The 14,089-nt window shown below is 34.6% G+C and overlaps 1 protein-coding gene across 5 annotated transcripts in view; it reads left to right on the forward strand.

Annotated features, from left to right (window-relative positions):
- The window catches only part of NCKAP1 (NCK associated protein 1), a 110,208-nt gene that overhangs the window by 71,695 nt on the left and 24,424 nt on the right, over window positions 1-14,089 (forward strand). For all 5 annotated transcript variants that reach the window (XM_058712114.1, XM_058712149.1, XM_058712124.1 and 2 more), the window contains 6 exons: window positions 2,400-2,519; window positions 3,151-3,290; window positions 4,119-4,250; window positions 6,766-6,984; window positions 7,181-7,311; window positions 7,590-7,687. In XM_058712114.1, the coding sequence (XP_058568097.1) occupies window positions 2,400-2,519; window positions 3,151-3,290; window positions 4,119-4,250; window positions 6,766-6,984; window positions 7,181-7,311; window positions 7,590-7,687 (840 nt within the window). The remainder of the gene's footprint in view (window positions 1-2,399; window positions 2,520-3,150; window positions 3,291-4,118; window positions 4,251-6,765; window positions 6,985-7,180; window positions 7,312-7,589; window positions 7,688-14,089) is intronic.

The following is a 14,089-nucleotide window of genomic DNA, read 5'->3' on the forward strand; positions in this document are numbered from 1 at the left end:
GCTTTATGCCGAAAATACATTATTAATTTTCCTCACCATCATTCCTCCCATTAAATTACCCATGAAGTCCTCTTAGTTTTATTTGTCTGGTATAAAACAAGAATTTGAATCCGTCTTCTACACTTTCCATTGCTTTTGTCACTGTTGTAGCTCAAATTTGCAATATTCTTCATATATACTCCTAAGTAGTTTTCCTGTCTTCAGTATTTCTGCCTTTAAGATCACCTGATACAATGCCACCAGAGTACTTCTTTCCTTCTTGAAAAATCCTCAGTGGTTCTCCATTGCATGTAGAGAAGGTAAAAATTTCTCAGCCAGGCATTTAAATTTAACTTCAACAATTTGGACTCTATACCCATTCTTTTTTTTTTCTTTTGCCTTTTAAAAAATTGTGATAAAAATATTTTTTTAATAAACATTTAACTTTATAATATAAGCATGTACCATTTAAATTATTTTCAAATGTGCAACTCATTGGCATTAATTACTTTCACTGTGTTGTGCAACCGTCACCACTACCTATTTGCAAAACTTTTATCACTCCAAGCAGAAACTTGGTGTCATTAAGTAGTAATTTCTCATCCCTCAACCCTTGGTATCCTCTAGTCTACTTTCTGTCTCTAAGAATTTACCTATTCTAGGTAGTTTATAAAGGTGGAACCATGTAGTATTTGTCTTTTTGTGTTGGGCTAATTTCACTTAGCATATTGCTGATGCCTCCCAAATTTTTATCTCCAGCCCAGACCTTTGCCTTTAGTTCTAGATTTTCTGTATATTCTGCTGCAGTTTAGGTATTTGTGACCATCTGAAATGTAACATGTCCAGAATAGAACTATTGATTCTCCACATGTTACCCCATCGCCATCCTTCAAAGCCTTTTCTGCCTTTGGCTCTACCTTTATATATATCCAAATGCCTACTTCTTCTCATCTTTGTCAAAGCCATATCTTTTTTCCTGGATTATTGTCCTTACGTGGTATCTCTGCTTCTGACATTGTTCTCCTAAAATCTGTCTCAGCACTGTAGCAATAGGGTGAGAGCAGATCATGGAGAGACTGTGACATGTTAAGAGACTTTAGTTGTTTTGTTTTCCATCCAGTCTCAGCATTTCTGAGCCACTTAAAGAGAGTAGTGATACCAGATTTGTATTTTAAATTAAGGCTAGTGAATTTGAAGCAGTGGTAATTTAATGTTCTTTTTTCAGGAGTAAATGATAGCAAGGGGTATGTTTCATCTTTCAAAAGTCAGATTTTGGTTAAATGAAATCCTAAATGTTTATAATTTGAAATCTTTCCTTAAGTAAAGTGAACTAATATTTAATTTTATCTGGCCTGGAGATGCAAACCGTTCAGTTTGGCTTCCTGTTAAAGTTTTAAAGGGCATTTAGAATAAAATACATTAAGGTATCATGAGAGAGCTAGGAACAGTTACATTATGTGTTTAAGTATTTTTATATTCTTGTATATTACATTATTTTAGCATAGAAGTATATGTAAATTATACATTCGTTATGTAATTATGGAAGATCTGTAAGGTAAACTTCAAAAATTTATCTCTTTGTAAAGTGCTACAAACGTGTAGTGCAAAATGTTATAGCATTATATACTCAACATTCCAGTTACCGTTGACAAGAAAACCCTATTAAATTATTGCGACATCCACCAAAACTAAAAAGATACAGAATCCTGTAGAGAGAGATGGATGGATTTGAGTGAGTGTATGTTTACATATACATATCTAATCTCCTAACAAGTAAATATAATGTTCTTTTTTTTCCCCTGTTGTATTTAGAAAATGCACAGGTTTTTTTTTCTCTTCTGGGTTGATGGGTTTGATTTTAGAGAGTTGAATGCCTTGTGAATTTCTTTGTTTTACTGACTTGATTTCTAACAATTTTAATTAAATACTTAAGCTTTTCTTTTCTGTTGGTACACTACAAAGTTATTCATTGTGTTGAGATATGTATATATATATGTATGTGTGTGTGTGTGTATATATATATATATATATATATATATATATATATCATTTAAGATTAGAAAGTATTACTCTAAATCTCTTTCACATCCTTTCTTTGATAGTTTAATATTTAAGAACTGGATGCATAGGACCTTGTGAAACTTGGAAATTACATTAAGTTTTTTGTGTTAAGGAAAATATTGGTCCTCTAAGATCCCCGCAATCATTGTAGTTGTATAATCACCAAATACTTACTTTATGTCAACTGTGTAAATACAGTATGGTAGGTTAGGTGTTCCCCCCCCCCCCCCAAAATCTGTAACATTCCCTACTCCCACTCCTTACTATACAGACTTTATTTTCCATGTTTATTTAAAAAGTATTTTAATTCAAACCACTTTCTTATAACTTTTATTATTGTTATTATTCTGCTTTGACAGCGACATCATATTGGAGATCGCAGTCTTTCCTTATGTAATATGTTCTTGGATGAAATGGCCAAACAAGCTCGAAATCTCATCACTGATATTTGCACAGAACAGTGTACTCTCAGTGACCAGGTAAAAATTCACGTGTTTCCGCAAGGACAGGATGTTTGTGTATGAAGGCAAGAAAATAAGCTGTTAGTTGTGTGTGTGTGTGTGTGTGTGTGTGTGTGTGTGTTAAACTCTTAGTAAATCTCATTACCTCTTCTTGTAAAACTCCATTTTTAGGTTTTTAAAAATTAGCCCATCTTTAGGATTACTTACTGTTTTAAAATCCACCTTTTAGCTTTGTATTCAAGTCCCTTCCTGCTAGCTCAGACTGTCTACTTCACCCTGCACTTGATGCTTTACCAGCTAGTAGTTCTCATTAAATTCTGAACACATCATGTCTTCGCACAGTTTATTCTTCATAGACCTTTTTCCTTCTAGTAATACATTCTCATTCTTTACTTGCCTACTTTGTTTTTACTTATCCTTTAAACTGTAGCCTTTATAGAACCTCTGTGAAGTTTTCTTCACACAAGATTCATCTATTTCTGTTTTCTACCAAGTTGTGCGAGCTCCTTTAGCTAGCTAGGTAATCTACATCTCACTTACACCTCTGTTCTTAGTGCTACATAGTATGGATTCAGCTAAGGTTTGCTTAAATAGTTAATATGTTTTCAAAATAATTGTCATGTAAATTTTCATTTCTTTTTAAATTTAGTTGCTACCCAAGCATTGTGCCAAAACCATTAGTCAAGCAGTGAATAAAAAGTCAAAAAAACAGACTGGTAAGAAAGGGGAACCTGAAAGGGAAAAACCAGGAGTTGAGAGTATGAGGAAAAACAGACTGGTAGTGACCAAGTAAGCCATCCATTTTTATTATATCTTTTTGTTATGAGTAGGAGAATTTTTTCATTTTTTTATGGCATTAGTACTGAAAGAATGCTAGTAATTGTAAATTCTTCATTTTTCAGCCATTAGTTGTTGTTGTTATTTTACCTTTGTGAACTTGAGTAGGTAGTGCTAATTTCCAAAATATAGATTTTAGATTTTTAAAGAAAATTCATGTAATAGGTAATATTTGTCTTTATATAGTGAGTACTAAAGGCCAAGAATCTGTCTAGAAATCTGTCTAGTAATTTTACATTTATTTAAAATCTAATAATCTGAGACTTTATTTTGGCATGTTGTCATATTAGAACATACATCATTTTTAAAGTGGATATATCAGACTAGATATTATTAAGGGCCATGTGTTTGTTTAGAGGGTAGGCATTGGTGGGCAATAATGAATCCATATTTGTTTAAAGTAGATTTCCTACTACTTTGCTTTTTTATGTTGAACAAGCTATTTGCCATTTTGTAGACTATTTTCTTCCTCCAATACCAAAAATATAGCAAGATTTGGAAATGATTGTCTTTATGAGCATGTAATAAACTTTCTTGTCTATAAAATCAGTAAAGTCATTATTATCTGAATGTAGAAACAGATGAATGATGCTATCTTTAGAAAATTGCTCTCATATGTTAGTAATATTTTTAAAGATTTTGAACTTGTCAGTTTAGGGAAGAAAAATATTGAATTCTGCAATTGTAATTCTCAAATAAGGTCTGATATATTTATAAAATTAATTTTGTATTGCTGTGATGAAATGTTTAACATTTTATTTACTATTAATATTTTTTTAGCCTTGATAAATTGCACACTGCACTTTCTGAGTTGTGTTTCTCTATAAATTATGTACCAAACATGGTAGTTTGGGAACATACCTTTACCCCACGAGAATATTTGACGTCTCATCTGGAAATCCGCTTTACTAAGTAAGAGAGAATATGAACTTTTTGTTGGTTCAGCTGATGGGTTTGTTATAGTCTTCATATGTATATGGTGTTTCCTTTTATGAGGAAAAGTATTAGAACTGATGTAGTATCAAGAATAACGAATGGGGAAGTATAAAGAATAGTGAACTGGGAATTATGTTATGCAGATTCTTGTCTCATACTTGTTATTAACTAGTTGTAACATTGGACAAAGCAGTTAATCTCTGTGAGCCTTAGCTTTTGTATAAACAAAATGAGAAGACTGGAGCAAATCTGTGTATTTCATCTGGTAGGTAGCAACCAAGTAGTGTCATGAAATCAGTGTAGAAGGTTGTTGTAGTCAACATTTAAAGAAAGAAGAGGGAGGGGAAGGAAAAGAAACAAGGAAGAATAAACAAACGAACAATAAAGAACCAGTGCACTGTATGTAGTAAATATAAATGTTGCTTCATGAAACTCTTTGCTATGTATATGTATATATGTACTGAGTTGTGATGCTAACTACATATCTTATAGTTGGTCTAGTCAAATGTTTGAAAATATCAGGACTAGATAAACACTTGTTTTTTCTTTTTTTTTTTTTAATCTTTTTAAAAAATTTCTTTTAACATTTGTTTATTTTTGAGACAGAGAAATAGAGACAGAACAAGAGTGGGGGAGGGGCAGAGAGAGAGGGAGACACAGAATCCGAAGCAGGCTCTAGGCTCTGAGCTTTTACTACAGAGCCCCATGTGGGGCTTGAACTTATAAACTGCAAGATCATGACCTGAGCCGAAGTCGGACACTTAACTGACTGAGCTACCCAGGCACCCCAACTCTTGTTTTTTCTGAATTCAAATGTATGCTGTTAGGCCAGTAGAATTCTAGACTCTTGAGGCACTCAATCTTAATTAGAGTTTTATAAGTCTTATATATGTTTCTAAAGTTACATACTTGCTAAAGAAAATATTGATTAATTTGAGAAGTTTTTCCTGAAGGCCTTAAAACACTTTATAAACCAAAATTTAGCCAAAGATTTTTTTCAAAGGTTTGTAGTCATTAACAAGTAGTATCTGCGCCATGTGCTTCACAGTGTGTTAAGTTCTGTGAGTGGTAATAAAACAGTATAAAGCTGAGAGCTATAGTTTGTGAGAAGACTTTAACAATTAGAGAACAAAGTAGGAGAATGTATAAGTGGGCACTAAATTGTGTGTTAAGTCATCACTTGCCTAGTCAGGTGTTAAACAAAGACTGTCTTTTGCTATCCTAAATTAGTAAGGTAGGCAGCCTCACAGTGAAACCCAGAATAGTATTTAGACGAAAGGGACATTACAGCTTCTGGTATTTATTATTCTCTAGTCAGCGGGGTGGTAGAGTTGTGGGTGGAAGATAGAGCTCACTTTTCAGCTCCCTTGTTTTCCTTCTGTAAGTATGTTCTCCACAGAGAAACATGTTCTTGTAACAAAACATCCATTTAGTGATCAGGATCAAGGCAAAGCTGTAAACTTGTTTACGGGGAAAGATTTTTTTGCCAAAACAAATAGCTGTGTTAGTTGGTTGGGTTTTACTGATCACTTGAGCACAATCTTAGGACTTTAGGGGTTATATACAAGGATAGCAATTATTGCCTTGAATCCTTGTTTTCTGGGATTGTTTTCTATCGATGGGGTTTGTCATTGTCTTTAAGGATTTATCCTTACAAATACAAGTCTAAGATCTTTATAAATCCAATGCTCAAGGAGTTTTAAAGATGGTAAAATAGGGGTGGCCAATGTAGGAAAAGATCAGAAGGGAAAGTATTTTCAAAATCTGTGTTTCTTTTTAGGCTTTTATAGTTTATTGGGATATAAACCTAACAGAACTGTGTTTCACGTGCTGTGAACGATTAAAGAACAATAAAGTTTTGTTTGTTGCCTTGTTTTAACTGTCATGCATTTTGTTGAGGGGCAGCACTAAGGCAGTTGTGGGTTCAAAGCCTAGGCACTATTTCCAAACAAAGTGACTGTATTCAGTTGACGTCAGTTCTGAGCCTTAGTTTCTTTTTATCTGTGAAGTGGTGGTGGTAGTAACTACATTGCAGGGTTTTATTTTTTTATTTAAAAAATTTTTTTTAATGTTTTTATTTATTTTTGTTACATTGCAGGGTTTTAAACATGAGGGTGATTGATACAAAGCCTAAAAAAATACTAGCACATAACTGTGCCAGATGAGTTTGAGCTATGGATTAAATAGTCCAGTGTGCTTGCTAGAGACAGTGAGTCCTATTAAAGGAATTTTTTAAGACCCTCTTTATCCTTAATTCATTGTTATTATTGATGTCCTTAGAATTTTTAAAATCCTAATTCTACCTTATTGTAGCTTTTGGGTGTTCATTCTTTTTTAAGATGGTTTCTTGGGAAGATAATAATTTCATTACTTTGTAACAATTAGTATGTTAAAATTAATTTTATTGCATACTTAATATTAGAGATCAGTAGGTTGAATGGCCTATGTACATAAATGGAAAAGTTCATTTCTTATTCCCTCCCTTACCCAGGTCAATTGTTGGAATGACTATGTATAATCAAGCCACACAGGAAATTGCAAAACCATCAGAGCTTCTAACAAGTGTAAGAGCATACATGACTGTACTACAGTCGATAGAAAACTATGTGCAAATTGATATTACAAGAGTGTTTAATAATGTTCTTCTTCAGCAAACACAACATTTAGACAGTCATGGAGAACCAACCATTACAAGTCTATACACAAATTGGTAAGGAGCACATTTAGAAATTTGGATTGATACAAAGTTTCTTTGTGGTGAAATGCTTAGGAAAGTTATTTTTTTATCAGTAAGTGCTCATTTGTGTCATCAGTCATCTTAATGCAGGAATGTATACCATAATTTGAATAATACCATAAACTTTGAATTAATTTCTCCCGGTTATAAATTTACTTTTTCTTCCTAGGTATTTGGAAACTTTGTTAAGACAAGTCAGCAATGGTCATATAGCTTATTTCCCTGCAATGAAAGCATTTGTGAACTTACCTACAGAAAATGAATTAACATTCAATGCAGAGGAATATTCTGACATATCAGGTGAATAAAACCTATGACATGTTTAATGGAGTGAAGAAACCTTGATTCTTTTGGCTTTTCATTGTTAAAACTATTTTCATTCAGTTACGTTCATTCAGTGCATAATCATACATTATATCTTAGACTTACCTTTGCATTTGTGTTCCTTTTGATTCTAGAGACTAGAGATTTTTGCATTAATAATTTGCTTCTATGATGGAACATTCCAAAATGTTAATATTCATTTTCTTAAAGTATTTGCTCTATCAGAGTGTAAAATTAATTACATTTCCTTTCAGAAATGAGGTCGTTATCAGAACTACTAGGCCCATATGGTATGAAGTTCCTAAGTGAGAGCCTTATGTGGCATATCTCATCACAAGTTGCTGAACTTAAGGTAATACAGTCTTTATCAGTTTTAGCTTTGAAACATTGATTCCTGAAAAAACATTTCAAGAATATGAACAAGTCTATTTTGTTAATTACCTTAACCCAACATGAAAATTCTCATGTAAATGAAATTATAGAGCTACGATGGCCTTTCAATTGGATTGTCATTTAATACTCTCTCTTTTATGGATGAAAAAACTGAAAGCCTAGAGAGGTGAAATGACTTGCTAAAAGAGATTGAAAGTCAGATTTCTTGATGTTTGCTCAAGTCTTGATTCTATAGTACCATAATGCTTTTCTTTGAAGGACTGTTCAAAATTCCAGCCAAAGTCATTTGTTTAAATTTGTAGTTTGAATGTATTATTTCCCACAGTTTATGTTGCAAACATTATTAGGCTCACTGGGTTGTTGTTGGTTTTTTTTAAAGTAATCTCTATGCCACATGTGGAACTGGTTCAACAGACTCTGAGATCAAGATTTGCATGCTCTGCCAGCTGAGCCAGCCAGGTGCCCCTGGGCTCATTGTTTTTTTATTACTAAGTAATCTTTTAAATTATCTTACACCCTTTAAGGTAGATAAAAAATTTCTTTAGAATGCTTAACATTTTGTTAAGATGTAAAAGGGCTGAAGCAACAGCCTTTTAAATGACTTTTTTAAAGTCTTTTAGAAATATCCCAGCTCTAAGGTGATTTATATTGAATGAGTCTGTATATAACTATCTAGTTTTTGAAAGAATTTGAATTTGAACCACCAAAACTTTATAACTTAACAGAATACAAGAGGCGTGTTTTAAATTGTGCCCTTTGTGAAATTTTTTGGTGATTACTTGCGCCTTGCATTTTTAATTTAAGAATATGGTAGGTAGCATTGATAAGTAGCTTGCATTTACATAGAGCACTGAGGTCTAAATGTGGTAATCCAATTTACTGAAAACTTAGCAGTTATATAGGATAAGTCAATTCCTGCAAGGTAAAAAATATTTTGCTGAATGAATAAAATATGTAAGAGTCTGTGACTAAAAGGAGATGTGGTATTACCCAGTGGTTAAGAACTCAAGCTTTTAAGACCTGAATTTCAGTCCTCTCACTTATGAGCTTTGACTTTGAGCAAAGTTTAAACTCACTAAGCTTTTACTTTGAAAGAGTTATATGATACATATCAAATGCTTAGGTACTGAGCATAGTTCTTCATCCACAATAAGCACTGAGTAATTATTACTTGGTATTTTTCATGTTCATTATCCTCTAAGAACGTTCTGCAATTCTTTTATAAAAGTCAACTTTTATATGTGGGTTTTAAATACACACACTGTATACTTTATATAGTTTTAAATGCTAAACCTTGCAATGACAGTTTTAGTTCTTCACAAGTAATATCGTTCTTGTTTATTAGATTCGTTCCCCTGTAAATACATCATCTCCTTTCTATTCTGTTATTTTTTAGGTAACAGATTTCTCATCTTCAGTTCACTTTCTTGTATTCTTTTCAGTATGAGATAATAGAAGAATTATGGCAAGATATTCTTTTCCTTGAATTCAAGAAAATTTCACTTTTGCCAGCTATTTTTTATTTCAGACTAAATAATAGGTACTTCTGGAATTATTAAGTATTTTGGGTGCTTCTTTGCTATTTAATGTGGTGGATAGAATATTGTCATGTAGTGGTACAGATTGGCTTATTTAGGTCTCTGCATCTGTATTTATGAGAGTTCAAGGGGATTTGATGTCCTTAACAGTACTGGAAGGCCCCTATAGGAACTGGCCTTTTGCTTTTCTTACCTTCTTAACTCTTCCAGCCTGGTTGGCCTGCTTGTTGTTACCTCAAAATACTTTTCACTGAAGTATTGTCTTCTCATAATATTTGTGTATTTTTCAAATGTTGCCTTCTCAGAATATCCTTTCTTGACCACACTTTTAAAAACAGCAAGCATCACTTTTTATTCTTTTTATTCACCTTTTTGTGTATCTTATTGTGACCTTTCATGTCATGTATTTATGTCACTGTCACAAGAATAAAAACTTAGGGGGCGCCTGGGTGGCTCAGTCGGTTGGGCGTCCGACTTCGGCTCAGGTCATGATCTCGCGGTCAGTGAGTTCGAGCCCTGCATCGGGCTCTGGGCTGATGGCTCAGAGCCTGGAGCCTACTTCCGATATTGTGTCTCCCTCTCTCTCTGCCCCTCCCCCGTTCATGCTCTGTCTCTCTCTGTCTCAAAAATAAATAAACGTTAAAAAAAAAAAAGAATAAAAACTTAGTTATAAACCCTCTTAAAACTTTGCTAAATCAGTGTCCACACATAGAAGGTACTTGCTAAGTATCTGTTGGATGCAAAAATAAAAATAGGTAGCTTTTTTGACCCTTTGCTTTGTTCCAGGACTTTTCTAAGCTCCTTACATAAAACTGGTGGTATTACCCCTATTTTACAAATTAAAAAAGTAGGATCAAGAACTACTAAGTACCTTCTCTGGGCTCACATGCTTGAAAATGGTGAAACTAAACTTTGAACTTTGAACCTACATAGTCAGTCTAGCCCTAGACCTTATACTAGTCCTGTGCTATGCTGTTTTTAGAAATGAAAGAGATCTAAGCAGTCCTCTAACCCACACTTATCTAATGCAGGAAGGTACACTACATTTCTCTAGGAGGATGATCTGGTGTTTTTGAAAATGAGGCAGTCTCTTCAGTTACTGCATATCTCTAGTTATGTTGAGTAAATATCTGAGTAGTGATTTTTTGATGTGTCTTCATTCTTTTTTTTTTTTTATGCTTATTTATTTTTGAGAGAGGAAAAGAGCAGGGGAGGGGCAGAGAGGGAGGGAGGGAGAGAGAGAGAGAGAATGAATGAATATGAATCCCAAGCAGGCTCTATGCTGCCAGCACAGAGCCTGACACGGGGCTCAAACCCATGAACCATAAGATATGACCTGAGCCAAAATCAAGAGTGGGACAGTCCACCAACTGAGCCACTCAGGCACCCCTGATTGGTCTTCATTCTAATGTGAAGAGGCAGAGATTGCGTTTAACAAGATCACCCTTCACATATTTAAAAACTTTAGTAGTGTATTGCCTTTCTCTTCGCCATGTGAAATATATTCATGTTTAATCTCTCTGTCTTTTGTACAAATTCTATCTTAATTGTTTGTATCATTCTTAGAAAATAGTGCCTTGAACTGAGAATAAACTTCAGCTAGAGATCTGATTAGTAAAGGTACACTTATCCATTGTGGACACTACACTTACTAGTACAATTTAATATTGCTTTGACACATTTGGTACCTATAACATAATATTTTCATGTTAACTTACAATCATAAGTTTTCTTTTTTTCATATGTTGACCTTGAACCATGGCTCTCCACATCCTTGATTTTGTATTTTTTTCTTTAGAGTTAAGTGTTGCTTTATTGTTTGTCTTTTAAAAATTTATCTTGTTAGATACTATTATTTCTATATCTTTTTTTAAAATGTTTATTTATTTTGAGAGAGAGAACATGTGTGCAAGCAGGGGAGGAGCAGAAAGATAGGGGGAGAGCCTCTGTGTACTGTCAGCACAGAGCCCCTATGAGGGGATTGATCTCACGAACCATAATATCATCACCTGAGCCAAGATCAAGAGTCAGAGGCTTATCTGACTCAGCCACCCAGGTGCCCCCAGATCTTTTTTGAGTGCAGATTTTGTCATAATCTTTTACTAATACTTTATTTATGAACTTAACTCTCTTAGCTCTGTCCTTAGGTATTAATATTGTCAAGTACATCCTGTATTCTTAAAAAAGAAATGAGAGGAGCTTATGTTTTAACATTTCTGTTGTATTCTGGGTGACTATTTCTTTTCTTGAATATTATTAAAATTTAAAGTTTTGATGAGAGTGTAAATAGTGTTGATTTTTTTTTAATGCTATTGAATTTTCTGACTCAAGAGTGTTGTTTCTTGGCTGACTTCTCATTTAAATATTTGACAATATTCAGCTTAAGTCACAAACCTAGACAAAAGAAACTTTTTGTGTAAGAACTAAGGTTGATAATAATTGAGAAGCATGAGTGTGAATTAGCTTGGGTTTCTCATTAAATACTATACGGTCCAAAACAAAGATAGTTTAGGATACTAACCATTGTATTTCTAAAACTTTTGATTTTAACATTTTATTTTTGTGATTTTAAGTTTTTATTTAAATTCCAGTTAACATACAGTGTAATACTAGTTCAGGTATACAATTTAGTGATTCAACACTTAACATACAACACCCTGTGCTCATCACAAGTGCACTCATTAATGCCCATTACCCATTTAACCCTATCCTCCCACCCACCTCCCCTCTGATAACCATCAGTTTGTTCTCTATAGTTAAGAGTCTGTTTCTTTCTTTGTCTCTCTCTTTTTTTCCCCGTCCCCATTTGTTTTGTGTCTTAAATTCTACATATAAGTGAAATCATATGGTATTTGTCTTTCTCTCACTGACATATTTCACTTAACATAATACTCTCTAGTTCCATCCATATTGTTGCATATGGTAAGATTTCATTCTTTTTTATGGTTGACTAATATTCCGTGTGTGTGTGTGTGTGTGTGTGTGTGTGTGTGCGCGTGCGTGTGTCCATTCATCAGTCGATGGATATTTGGGCTGTTTCCATAATTTGACTATTGTAGAAAATGCTGCTGTAAGCTTTGGGGTGCATGTATCCCTTTAAATTAGTATTTTTGTATTCTTTGGGTAAATGCTAAGTAGTGTGATTGCTGGATTGTAGGTATTTCTATTTTTAGGTAGCTTCTATTTTTGAGGAACCTCCATAGTGTTTTACACACTGGCTGCACTAGTTTACCTTCCCACAAACAGTGCAAGAGGGTTCCTTTTTCTTCACATCCTCACCAACACCTGTTGTTTCCTGTGTTTTTGATTTTAGCCATTCGGACAGGTATACAGTGATATCTGATTGTAGTTTTGGTTTGCATTTCCCTGATGATAAGTGATGATGAGCATCTTTTCATGTGTCTGTTGCCCATCTGTATGTGTTCTTTGGGAAAATGTTCTTCACATTTTTATTCAACGTTTTTTATTTTTATTTTTGGGACAGAGAGAGACAGAGCATGAACGGGGGAGGGGCAGAGAGAGAGAGGGAGACACAGAATCGGAAACAGGCTCCAGGCTCCGAGCCATCAGCCCAGAGCCTGACGCGGGGCTCGAACTCGCGGACCGGACCGCGAGATCGTGACCTGGCTGAAGTCGGATGCTTAACCGACTGCGCCACCCAGGCGCCCCTGTTCTTCACATTTTTAATTGGATTATTTGTTTTTTGGGTGTTGAGTTTTGTAAGTTCTATATATTTTAGATACTAACTCTTTATAGGATGTGTCATTTGCAGAAAGCTTGTCTCATTCAGTAGGTTGCCGTTTAATTTTGTTGATTGTTTCTTTTGTGGCGCAGAAGCTTTTTCTTTTGATGTAGTCCTAGTAATTTATGTTTGCTTTTGTTTCCCTTGCCTCAGGAGGCATATCTAGAAAACAATTGCTACAGCTGATGACAAAGAGGTTATTGTCTGTGTTCTTCTGTAGGATTTTAATGGTTTCATGTCTCATATTTATGTCTTTAATGCATTTTTTTTTTAACGTTTATTTTTGAAGGAGAGAGAGAGAGCGCGCGCGCGCGCGCGCGCGAGCGAGCGGGGGAGGGGCAGAGAGTGAGGGAGACACAGAATCCGAAGCAGGCTCTGGGCTCCAGGCTCTGAGCCATCAGCACAGAGCCTGATGTGGGACTTGAACCCACGAACTGTGAGATCGTGACCTGGGCCGAAGTCGGACGCTCAACCAACTGAGCCACCCAGGCGCCCCTGTAATCTATTTTGAATTTAGTTTAGGGTATGGTGTAAGAAATTAGTCCAGTTTCTTTTGTGTGTTGCTATCCAGTTTTCCCAACACCATTTGTTGAAGAGACTGTCTTTTTCCCATTGGATATTCTTTCCTACTTTTTTAAGATTAATCGACCATATAGTTGTGGGTTAATTTCTGGGTTTTCTATTCTTTTTCTTTGATCTTTGTGTCTGTTTTTGTGCCAATACCTACTGTTTTGGCCACAGCTCTATGATATAACTTGAAGTCTGGAATTGTGATGCCTTAGCTTTGCTTTTCTTTTTCAAGGTTGCTTTGGCTATTTGGGGTCTTTTGTGGTTCCATACAAATTTTAGGATTGTTTGTTCTAGCTCTGAAATGCTGGTATATTTTGATAGGGATTGTGTTAAATGTGTAGATTGCTTTGGGTAATATAGACATTTTAACTATTCGTTCATGAGCATGGAATGTCTTTCTGTTTCTTTGTGTCGTCTTCAGTTTCTTTCATCAGTGTTTTATAGTTTTTGGAGTACAGCTCTTTCACCTCTTTGGTTAGGTTTATTCCTAGGTATCTTACTGTTTTTGGTG

Source organism: Neofelis nebulosa, chromosome 2 (genome assembly GCF_028018385.1).
Source record: "Neofelis nebulosa isolate mNeoNeb1 chromosome 2, mNeoNeb1.pri, whole genome shotgun sequence".
NCBI lineage: Eukaryota > Metazoa > Chordata > Mammalia > Carnivora > Felidae > Neofelis > Neofelis nebulosa.